The following is a 12,785-nucleotide window of genomic DNA, read 5'->3' on the forward strand; positions in this document are numbered from 1 at the left end:
CATTTCCCCATAGATGGCATTAATCGTTAAGGAGAAAAAAATGAAGCAGAAGAAGATATACCCTGCTGACAACTGGCAGCTGAGGGGTGGAAGAAGGTGCCACAAGGAAGGAGGAGCCTTAATTACCACTAAAATTTCCCAGACTCTCCCATCTGTCCCCTTTAGTCTTTATCTGTTGCTTTACCATCCTAAAACCGAAGAGGAATGAAAAAAAAGAGTCCAAGGAAAGAGTAAAATTCCAGTGTCATAAAATTACACAGTCATAGACAGTGATTGTTCTTCTCCCTGAAAGACTTTATATTTCTTCAGACATTTTCCACCAAGCAGAAGAGCCTCCTCTGCACTGTCCAATATGGTAGCCACTACCCACATGTGACAATTTTAATTAAATTTAAAATTCAGCTTCTAGTCATTTCAAGCATTCAACAGCCACATGTAGCTAGAGGCTATTGTATTAGACAGCTCAGACATACAACATTCCCATCATCCCTGAAAGCTGTAGGGACAGTGCTGCTCTAGAAGAATCAACCAAATTCCTCTGCTCAAAAGCAACTGTCCTGCAAGAGACAATTTAAAAGGTGCAAAATTTTCAAAGGGGGCTTTGAAAATTTACTCTCCTTCCAGAAGAAGTGAAATTTAGAAGCTGGAAACAAGTAAGAATTAGGTATGTGAATCTTGGACATATTGACTTTAAGCAGGTTGGTTTTAGGAGACCTGAGAAGAAGAGAAGGGGACTCTGGAGAGAAAGCAAAGGTAGAGTAGTCTTTAAACTATGAGGGAACAGGTGTTGAGGGGGCTTCCATCTTTTTGTTTTAATTTAATTTTATTTTTTCAGTCTTCCAAGGTTCATTGTTTATGCACCACACCCAGTGCTCCATGCAATACACGCACTCCTTAATACCCACCACCAGGATCACCTAACTCCCCACTCCCCACCCCTCCAAAGCCTTCAGTATGTTTCTCAGAGTCCACAGTCTCTCATGGTTCATCTCCCCCTCTGATTTACCCCAATCCACTTTTCCTTTCTTTTTCCTAATGTCCTCCATGTTATATCTTATCACAAGTAAGTGAAACCATATAATAACTGAGTCTCTCTGCTTGACTTATTTCACTCAGCACAATCTCCTCCAGTACCATCCATGTTGGATATTCATCTTTTCTGATAGAGGCATAATACTCCATTGTATATATGGACCATATCTTCTTTATCCATTTGTCTGTTGAAGGGCATTTTGGCTCTTTCCACAGTTTGGCAACTGAAACCATTCCTGCTATGAACACTGAGGTATAGATGGTCCTTCTTTTCACTACATCTGTATTTTTGAAGTAAATACCAGTAGTGCAATCCAGGGTCATAGGGAAGCTCTATTTTTAATTTCTTAAGGAATCTCCACACTGTTTTCCAAAGTGGCTGCACCAATGTGCATTCCCACCAACAGTGTAAGAGGGTTCCCCTTTCTCCACATACCCTCAACACTTGTTGTTTACTAGTCTTGCTAATTTTGGCCATTCTAACTGGTGTAAGGTGGTATCTCAGGGTGGGTTTGATTTGAAGCTCCCTGATAGCTAGTGATGATGAATGTTTTTTCATGTGTCTGTTAGTCATTTGTATGTTCTCTTTGGAGAAGTGTCTGTTCGTGTCTTCTGCCCATTTTTTGACATGATTATCTGTTTTTTGGGTGTTGAGTTTAAGGAGTTCTTTGTAGATCTTGGATATCAGCCCTTTGTCTGTAGTGTCATTTGTGAATATCTTCTCCCATCCCATATGTTGCCTCTTTGTTTTGTTGACTGTTTCCCATGCTGTGCAGAAGCTTTTGATCTTGATGAAGTCCCAAAATTTCATTTTCACTTTTGTTTCCTTTGCCTTTGGAGACATGTCTTGAAAGAAGTTGCTACCACTGATGTCAAAGAGGTTACTGCCTACGTTATCCTCTAGGATTTGGATAGATTCCTGCCTCACCTTGAGGTCTTTTATCCCATTTCAAGTTTATCTTTGTGTATGTTGTAAGAGAATGGTCAACTTTCATTCTTCTATATATAGCTGTCCAATTTTTCCAGCACCATTTCTTGAAAAGATTGTCTTTTTTCTACTGGATATTTTTTCCTGTCTTGTTGAAGATTAGTTGCCCATAGAGTTGTGGATCCATTTCTGAACTCTCTACTCTGTTCCACTGGCCTGTGTGTCTGTTTTTGTGCCAATACCATACTGTCTTGGTGATCACAGCTTTGTAGTAAAGCTTGTAATCACACAATGTGATGCCCCCAGTTTTGTTTTTCTTTTTCAACATTTCCTTAGCAAGTTGGGGTCTCTTCTGGTTCCATATAAATTTTAGGATTGTTGCTCCAGCATTTTGATAAATGCTGGTGGAATTTTGATCAGGATGGCATTGAAAGTACAGATTGCTCTGGGCAGTATAGACAATTTTAACTATGTCTTTTCTTCCAATCCATGAGCATGGAATGGTCTTCCATTGTTTTGTGTCTTCTTCAATTTCTCTCATGAGTGTTCTGTAGTTCCTCAAGTACAGACCCTTTACCTCTTTGGTTAGGTTTATTCCCAGGTATCTTATGGTTCTTGATGTTACAGTAAACGGAATTGATTCTCTAATTTCCTTTTCTATATTTTCATTGCTAGTGTATAAAAAAGCAACTGATTTCTGTGCACTAATTTTGTATCCTGCCACATTACTGAATTGCTGTATGAGTTCTAGTAGTTCAGGGGTGGAGTCTTTTGGGTTTTCCATATAAAGTATCATGTCATTTGCAAAGAGAGAGAGTCTGACTTCTTTTTTGGTAATTTGAATACCTTTTATTTCTTTTTGTTGTCTGATTGCTGTTGCTAGGACTTCTAGTATTATGTTGAAAAACAGTGGTGAGAATGGGCATCCTTGTCATGTTCCTGATCTCAAAGGGAAGGCTGTCAGCTTTTCCTCAATGAGAATGATATTCGCTGTGGGTTTTTCATAGACAGACACCTTAAAGAACTGGAAAATCATAACAAATTTAAGCCCACCCCATGCACAAGAAAGGAAATAATCAAGATTAGAGCAGAGATCAATGAGATAGAAACTAGAGATACAGTAGAACACATCAATGAAGCTATAAGCTGGTTCTTTGAAAGAATCAATAAGATTGATTAAACCACTGGCCAAACTAATCCAAAAGAAAAGAGAAAGGACCCAAATTAATAAAATTATGAGTGAAAGGGGAGAGATTATGACTAACACCAAAGAAATAGGAAAAATCATCAGGAATTATTATCAATAGTTATAGGCCAGTAAGTTAAGCATCCTAGAAGAAATGGATACGTTCCTGGAAACTTATGAGCTTCCAAGTCTGAATCAAGAAGAAATTGGCAAACTGAATAGACTTATATCTAATAAAGAGATTGAAGCAGTGATCAAAAACCTTCCAAAAAGCAAGAGCCCAGGACCTGACAGATTCCCTGGGGAATTCTACCAAACATTCAAAGAAGAAATAATACCTATTCTCCTGAAGCTGTTTCAAAAAATAGAAACAGAAGGAAAACTTCCAGGCTCTTTCTATGAAGCCAGGATTACCCTGATCCCCTAACCAGATAAAGGTCCCGTCAAAAAGGAGAATTTCAGACCAATATCCCTGATGAATGTGGATGCCAAGATTCTCAACAAGATCCTAGCTAATAGGATCCAACAGTACATGCAAAAGATTACCCACCATGACCAGGTGGGATTTATCCCTGGGATGCAAGTGTGGTTCAACATTTGCAAATCAATCAATGTGATAGAACAAATCAATAAGGGAAGAGAGAAGAACACATCGTCCTCTCAATTACTGCAGAAAAAAACATTTGACAAGATACAGCATCTGTTTCTTTCTTTTCTTTTTTTTTTCCATTTTATTTATTTTTTTCAGCGTAACAGTCAGTATTCATTCTTTTTGCACAACACCCAGTGCTCCATGCAAAACGTGCCCTCCCCATTACCCACCACCTGTTCCCCCAACCTCCCACCCCTGACCCTTCAAAACCCTCAGGTTGTTTTTCAGAGTCCATAGTCTCTTATGGTTCGCCTCCCCTTCCAAATTTTTTTTTTTAATAAACATATAATGTATTTTTATCCCCAGGGGTACAGGTCTGTGAATTGCCAGGTTTACACACTTCACAGCACTCACGATAGCACTTACCCTCCCCAATGTCCATAGCCCCCTCCCCCTCTCCCAATTCCACCTCCCCCCAGCAACCCCCAGTTTGTTTTGTGAGATTAAGAGTCATTTATGGTTTGTCTCCCTCCCAATCCCATCTTGTTTCATTTATTCTTCTCCTATCCCCCTACCCCCCCATGTTGCTTCTCCATGTCCTCATATCAGGGAGATCATATGATAGTTGTCTTTCTCCAATTGACTTATTTCACTAAGCACGATACGCTCTAGTTCCATCCACGTCGTCGCAAATGGCATGATTTCATTTCTTTTGATGACTGCATAGTATTCCATTGTGTATATATACCACATCTTCTTTATCCATTCATCTGTTGATGGACATCTAGGTTCTTTCCATAGTTTGGCTATTGTAGACATTGCTGCTATAAACATTCGGGTACATGTGCCCCTTCGGATCACTACGTTTGTATCTTTAGGGTAAATACCCAGTAGTGCAATTGCTGGGTCATAGGGTAGTTCTATTTTCAACATTTTGAGGAACCTCCATGCTGTTTTCCAGAGTGGTTGCACCAGCTTGCATTCCCACCAACAGTGGAGGAGGGTTCCCCTTTCTCCGCATCCTCTCCAGCATCTGTCATTTCCTGACTTGTTAATTTTAGCCATTCTGACTGGTGTGAGGTGATATCTCATTGTGGTTTTGATTTGTATTTCCCTGATGCCGAGTGACGTGGAGCACTTTTTCATGTGTCTGTTGGCCATCTGGATGTCTTCTTTGCAGAAATGTCTGTTCATGTTTTCTTTTTTTTTTTTTTTTAAAGATTTTATTTATTCATTTGACAGAGAGAGAGAGATCACAAGTAGGCAGAGAGGCAGGCAGAGAGAGGAGGAAGCAGGCTCCCTGTGGAGCAGAGAGCCCAGTGCGGGTTCTCAGGACCCTGAGATCATGACCTGAGCCGAAGGCAGAAGCCTAATCCACTGAGCCACCCAGGTGCCCCACAGCATCTGTTTCTGATTAAAGTGCTTCAAAGTATAGGGATGGGGGCTTCCACCTTAGATGCTTATATCTGTTCTCCGACTTTATCCATTCAGCTCATGTCCCTGCCAGCAGGCCTTAGCATGTCTTGATGAAGGAAAAGTACCAAGTGAAGGTATTGAGACTCCATTTACCATTGGGCAATATTTACCAAAGGATACAACCTAATTGGTGAAGCTCCAGGCCAAAGGTGAACTACCTCTGAGCATGGTAGGTTGTCAGAAATCCTATAAATCACTCACACTGTTTGCCCCAGAAAGGCAGTTTGAGGTGGCATAATACCCAGTTTTTGAGCCTGGCTCAGAGTGTTATTGTCCTCTGAATGCAGTAGTGCATAGCAACACAGAGGAGTAAAGCAGATGCTCTGTCATCCACTTACAGATGGGGATACACAGTAGGAGGTAGCTGGGTGAAGGTGAACATACACTGGGATGGTGTGGATTCCTGGGCAGAGCCTTTGCACAAAGAAAGAGGAAGGCTTACTTCACTTAACAGAATCCCCTCCAGTTCCATCTCTGTCGGTGCAAAGGGTGGGTATTCATCGCTTCTGATGGCTGAATAATATCCCATTGTATATATGTACCATATCTTCTTTATCCATGCATCTGTTTAAGGGCATCTTGGCTTCTTCCACAGTTTGGTTATTGTGGACATTGCTGCTATGAACATTGGGGTGCATGTGCCCCTTCCTTTCACTACATCTGTAACTTTGGGGTATATATCTAATAGTGCAATTGCTGGGTTGTCTGGTAGCTTTATTCTTAACATATTGAGGAACCTCCATACCATTTTCCAGAGTGGCTGCGCCAGCTTGCATTCCCACCAACAGTGTAAGAAGACAATTATCATATGGTTTCACACATATGAGGAACATAAGCAATAGCATGGGGAGAACATAGGGGAAGGGAGGGAAATTCAAAGGGGGAGAAATCAGAGAGGGAGAGGAACCATGAGAGACTATGGACACTGGGAAACAATCTGAGGGTTTCAGAGGGGACAGGGGTGGGAGGAGGGGGTAAAAAGGTAATGGGTATTGAGGAGGGCATGTGCTGTGATGAGCACTGGTGTAATTTGTAACTAATGAATCATTCAGCACTAGATCAAAAACTAATGGTGTAGTATGCAGTGGTTAACTGAAAATAATTTTTTTTAAAAAGGTGGAAGACTGGTGCACACTGCCAGAACCAGAAAATCCAAAGCCATGGGATCCATGAAGCTATTTATTTATACCTAAAATTATCATTCTAGATCTAAGTTTTCCAGAACTTTGAGATCCATTCAATGAAAAAAAAAAAAAGGCCTTACTCTTAGTCCAGTTTTCTGAGTTCCTTACTTGCCCTTAAAGGGTGCTTAAGATCCTGGGGATGCCCAATACCCTTCTTTGCACACCTCAGGTACACTAACTGAACCAGAGAAGAGAAATATAACCATGCCCAGGCTGGGTACTACTCACATACAGAATTCTGCGTGAATTCTTTGGTCATCTTGAGGTAGAGTGTAAGACAATATCAAGACCCCGAGGCATCACAAAGACATGGGAGGACTGCTCCCCGTAGAAGTCAGGATCCTGGGCTTTCCAGATAATGTTAAAGAGGAGAAAGCATTGGACTTACAGTCAGGAATACTGGTACCTTGTTTCATGTCTTCCCCTTCTACCTGTGGAACCTTGGGCAGGTATGCCACCTCTGTGTCAATTTTCTTATTATAACACCAGAAACAACAATCTCCATCCCACAGAAATAGTGTTGAAACCACCTGGGCAGGGAACTCATCCAAACAAGCCACAAATTAAAGCTCATGCCTCTAGACCCTTGCCCATACTTAACCTTTCAAGGTGTTGAGTTAAGTGTCTGCAGTAGCTGGCTGACAGCTCTTTTATGTGGCCTCTTCTTACTTGGGGATGGGGAGAGGAGGTTGTGGTCTCTCACCAGGGGCAGACGAGGAGAAAAACAAAGTTCAAAGTCCTAGAACTTAATGGTGATTTGATCTGTGAGTTCTTCCCAGGAAGTTCATGTTGGTCATATCACAGACTCTTTCCTTTGACACTCTCCCATTCCAAAGTATTGGATTTTCTTTGATATGAGCAGTACATCCTCCTAACCTAGGAGGAACACTGTATACCTTATCACAGTCCTGGCCACCCAAACAGACCCAAGTCTTGAGTCTATCAGACGTGTATGAGTCTATCCACAGGTAGACCAAAGGGTAGTTTGTATATCTATTTGCGTCGGACTTGCTTGTGCAGATAAGTTCCCACTCAACAGCTTCCCTGTATTGATTCTCTCTTGTTAATTAAAGCATAACACCATCTTCCCCTAAATGCCCTGGGGGTTTTATGTGAATAAAAAGAGACTGAGTAGGAAGGAGTTTAGGAAATACAGATGGCCAGCACCAACATCTTGGTACAAGTTTGTGGGTTGAGGGCTAGGGGGATTTTCCCACCAAATATTAAAGAAGAGCATTGTAGAGAGCACTCATACCCATAATTTGGAGCTTATTAGAAAAAAAGAAGAGTCAAGTAGGCAAGGGCCAAGGATCCCAAGGAGCAGACCTCCTTCTTCCAAACTCTATGTCCAGGAATATTTCATGCTCTGACTGGAGACGTCCATGTACAATGATTTTTCCCCCAGGGTGCACTGGATGTATTGAGCAGTGGGAAACGTATGTCAGGATTCTGGGTACTTGACTGAGGAGAGTGGACTGTATAGAGACAAAAAGTAGAATCTGGGGACCTGGGTACAAAGATGTGGGAGCAAATGGAAGGGAACTCTGATGGGGACTGCAAAAGGTGCCACACCTAAAATGATTGAACTGTGGATTCCCAAGTCACCACTTTCTATGGCTGGAAAATGATGTTTCTTGCAGGGCTGTGACAGCCCTGCCCAGCATCTGGCTCAGATATTGGGGTTCCGTAGTGGTCTGTTTGAGGAGCATAGTCACTGAGAGTGCCAAGGAGGTTCCTCCCAGGATCTCTGGGACCATTTTGTTCTGGACCATTCAGATGGGTTTGCAATAAAGCTTTGTAGAATTTAGGAAAACAGCACACTTTTTAAAAAAATTTATTTATTTATTTTCAGTGTAACAGTACTCATTGTTTTTGCACCACACCCAGTGCTCCATGCAATACGTGCCCTCTCTATTACCCTCCACCTGGTTCCCCAACCTCCCACCCCCAACCCCTTCAAAACCCTCAGGTTGTTTTCAGAGTCCATAGTCTCTCATGGTTCATCTCCCATTCCAATTTCCCACAACTCCCTTCTCCTCTCCATCTCTCCATATCCTCCCTGTTCTTTGTTATGCTCCACAAATAAGTGAAACCATATGATACTTGACTCTCTCTGCTTGACTTATTTCGCTCAGCATAATCTCTTCCAGTCCCGTCCATGTTGCTACAAAAGTTGGGTATTCATCCTTTCTGATGGAGGCATAATATTCCATTGCAGCACACTTTTTTTTTTAAAGATTTTATTTATTTATTTGACAGAGAGAGATCACAAGTAGGCAGAGAGGCAGGCAGAGAGGCAGGCAGAGAGAGAGAGGAGAAAGCAGGCTCCCTGCCGAGCAGAGAGTCCGATGCGGTGCTCGATCCCAGGACCCTGGGATCATGACCCAAGCTGAAGGCAGAGGCTTAACCCACTGAGCCACCCAGGCACCCCAAAACAGTACACTTTTGCTCTCTCTATATTTTATACAGACACACACATACACACATACATATATAAACACATTCATATATACACATATACATGTATATAAACACATACGGGTATAGATACATAATATATACACACATACACATATACACACACATATATATACAGACAGGCATATATATGCATGTAGATGTGTATATATACACGTCCATATAAGGATATGGATTTATGTATACATACATACAATTACTGTGTGTGTGTACATATTATTACATATGATTATATGTATACATGCACACACATATATTACACATATACATAATACCCACATACATATTTTTGATCCGTAATGTGCCTATGTGTTCTTCTAAATCTGTAAGCTTGTATTGGTGTCTGCTCTCATAGTCCCCATTCCTGAACTCTCTAGAAATCCTAGTGATTGCTTAGCCACAGGTATTTGCATTTTTAAAAAAGATTTATCTATTTCTCTGAGAGAGAGAGACAGACTGAGCAGGGGGAGGGCAAGAGGGAGAGGGAGAAAATCCCAAGAAGACCCCCTGATGAGCAAGAGACTGAGGTGAGCTCTATCTCAGGACTCTGAGATCATGATATGAGCCACAAGCAAGAGTCCATGGAGTCAAGTGGGAAGAGCTCCAGGAAGCAGGCAGGCCTTGCTGGAGGCAGGTGTGCAGTGTTACTCCAGTCCAGTGATTCCTGCTGGGCATCAGTGAAGGATTGCCCAGAGGAGGAAACCTGCCTCTCTCAGGCCAGAGCCTCTGGCCCACCTCAGAAGCATTCCAAGTCTCCTGGTATCAGAGGAGCTTCTCCATCTCTCCTCAGATCTGCCCTTGAACCAGGAGATCTTAGGAAAGAGATCACCATCAACCAGCATTTGGACCAGGAGACCTTAGGAAAGAGATTAGGATCAACCAGTGCTTGGACCAGGAGACCTTAGGAAAGAGATTAGGATCAACCAGCAGCACAGAACATCATCAGACACAGGTGGGTGGTAAGGGCATGCTCTGAAGGAGTGCTTCCTCACATAGCCTGACTCTGCAAGCATCTTCCCAGGGCTTGGCCAGGCCCCGAACATCCTGGGAGAGACTATTAAGAGAGGCAAGTTTACTTGCCACGGCCCACATAGGGAGTGACCTCCTACGTCTACAACCAGTGCTCCCTACCATGTGGGTACACCATGATGCCAGCTGACATATTTCTTGCCACTGTCATGAGCCCCTCAACCACAAATTCTACTGGAAGCAGCTGCTCTTCTCCGTCATGATAATTGGTGTCCTGGCCTGTGTTCCACAGAGCTCCCTGGACACTCCACCCTGCCCCAGTGGACTCGGAAGCTATGCCTAGAATGCTTTGACTAGGAGGAGTGTTTGCCTGTCCAGAACTCCGTGTTCTGTCCTATGGAACAGCTGTGCGTTCCATGGTAGGTCAAGTGGAGGAGTGGGGACCCTGGCAAGGCCTTGACTCTCATGGAGGCAGAGGAGGGAGCACCTGTAAATTCTGCCATGACCTCGGTGTCCAAAAAGACAAGTTTCAACCTGTGGAGAATTGTTGATCAGGCTGGTCTGTCTGACAGACACACAGCCTCATGGTTGTCATTCCTTCTGCAGTCATTATTCTCTTTTCATGCTCCAGCCATGCTCCTTCTCCATGTCAGTGCACATGGGGGGACTCTAGAAGTATCTTCTGCATCTCATACACCATGATAATGGTCAATTCCTGCCTCATTTCCACCTTTGGGTGTCCCCATGCTCACAAGTGGGTCCATACTGATGCCTTCACCCACAAAGTGTGCCCCACTGCCACCTCTGGTAGTAGTTTGTGTTATGACAAACCCAGGGCGCCTAATTAAGGAACTATAGGAAATTATCTGAAATGCAAGTATTGGGTTTAGGTGCTGAGCAAACCAAGGGTCCAGACAAACATCCTCGTCTAGCCACAGCATGACCTCTCACTCTCTTTTGCCTTGAGCGTGTCACTCAACTTCCCTTGGATTGGTTTTCTTCATTGTAAAGGGACAGTAATCTGAACCTCACAAGGAGAATGGGGGCAATGGGGTGGTGGTGGGTCAAGTTTAAGAAGAGGCCTCCCTGGGCCTCCTACTCTGTGACCAGGGTCTAGCCTCCACCTGCCTCATGTCTAACTTGGCCCTTTTGACCCCAGGCTGGGGAATGTTCTGGTTAGCATTGGGAGATACCACACATGAGAAGTTTCTCCCCTGGGTGTACTGGCTCAGTAAGCAGATCAACAATGAGGCTGGGCCTCCAGGACTTGGCAATGGTGCAGGAACCAACAGGAGAGAGAATACAGAAGAATGACAAGGGGAGAGAGATCAGAGACCTGGATCCAGAGAGGGGGGGGCCCTCTAGGGTCTGCACTGGGTGCTCAAGGATCACAAACACTGGGACTAAAGTAGGCAGGTCTGCAGACATCTGTTCTGGTTTATTTGACAGGAACAAGCCATTCAGACAGTGGGGAGGGTGCATTCCTGTTGACGACCTGGTGCCTGGGATCTGAGATACTCCTGATTTGGTCTGAATAAAGGGTTGAGTGTGGGGGCATGATGCCCGCCCAGCCCCCGTGGTCACTCACTGGAGGCTCATGCAAACATTCCCACAGTAGGTTGGACAGCATATGGTATTTTCTTCTGGACACTTCAGAAAATATGAACAGTGATTGCTGCAAAGATCCACACTGGGCTTCTTTTGACAGGCCTTTGCACCTAAAAGGAGCAGGAACAAGATCACTGGAACCAGATCCCCTGAGAGCCCTCCTCTGAAGCTTAAAGCCTCTCCCCAAACCCCAGAATCCAGGTCCTACTCATGACACTCTTGGACTTTTCAGGGAAATCACTTTCTGTCCTTCACTCAGTCCTGGTGTTTGGCAGTATCTTAAATCCTATAACCCCTGACTCTTCCTCAACAGATCTCAACACCTGGCCTTCCTGGGCCCTCTGGGTACTCTGCAACCAGGACCCTGTCTCCCATGTTAGTCATGGACTTAGTGATGCCTCCCATTGAATCGACACTCGAGAACTCGGCAGAGACTGAGACATCCTACAGACCCTCTCCACTCTCCAGAATCTGCAGGGTCTAGAGAGGAAGGTGACTTGCCACTCTGCCCCCACTCTCCTGTCACTGTCACTTTCTCCAGGGCCCTTGCCTCTTCCCAGATTTTACCACTCGCACTATTTCCCTTCCACTGCCACCATCCTGGTCTCTCCGATGATAACTTTGACTTGACCTTGCACACCCCAAAACTTGCTTTCCCATGGTCCTTTCATTCTACACCTACTCCCACCAACATTTGTGGATGTAACGTGTCACATACGTGCAGAAATCTGAGAACAGTTGTTTGGTTTCTCCATGTGACTCTCAGACCATGATGTACCTTTCACCACTGTATGTGGTGTTTGTGTCTGGGTTTTAGGAGTGGAGAAGCAGAAGACATAGTTTCCCCTCCACCCCCATCACTGTTCCCAGGGCCGGATAAAAGGGCCAGAGGGCCATGGTTTGGGAGGATCCGGAGTCTTCATAGTGCTGTGGTCTGAGCAGGATGTGCTGCAAAGTTCCAATACCCAGGTCCTCCTCAGAAGGGACACAGCCCCTCCTGGCCCCCTTCCCCTCCCTGTCCCCTAGTCCATCACCTACTCTGCATCATCTTCAGTTTCCGGTGCCCTCCCTGGGCCTGCAGCAGCAGCTCACAGAGGAGCAGGAGGAGCAGCAGAGCCTGGCTTGGCATGCCTCCGGCCAGAGTGGAGAGCTCTCAGTCTGGCACAGACTTCCCTGGAGAGCTGGGTGGTTATCCTGGGCTCCTCCCTGCTTCCACTGGCCAAACAAGGAGCCCTGTTTCCTCCCCTTTGCCTGCCCTTAACACAGCCTGTTGTCTGTGGGACTTTGGCTTCTGCAGAGGATTCCTGCTCTCACATGACTAATCCCCTCCTT

The 12,785-nt window shown here is 44.3% G+C and overlaps 1 protein-coding gene across 1 annotated transcript; it reads right to left on the reverse strand.

The window, feature by feature from the left end:
- Nucleotides 1-463: 463 nt before the first annotated feature.
- On the reverse strand, nucleotides 464-12,582 carry LOC123926639 (protein WFDC10B-like). The gene is made up of 3 exons (XM_045980581.1): nucleotides 12,492-12,582; nucleotides 11,434-11,563; nucleotides 464-557 (listed from the first exon to the last, which is right to left on the reverse strand). The coding sequence occupies exons 1-3, from the start codon at nucleotides 12,580-12,582 to the stop codon at nucleotides 464-466; spliced, it is 315 nt and encodes a 104-aa protein (XP_045836537.1).
- Nucleotides 12,583-12,785: the final 203 nt, after the last annotated feature.

This window comes from Meles meles, chromosome 16 (genome assembly GCF_922984935.1).
Source record: "Meles meles chromosome 16, mMelMel3.1 paternal haplotype, whole genome shotgun sequence".
NCBI lineage: Eukaryota > Metazoa > Chordata > Mammalia > Carnivora > Mustelidae > Meles > Meles meles.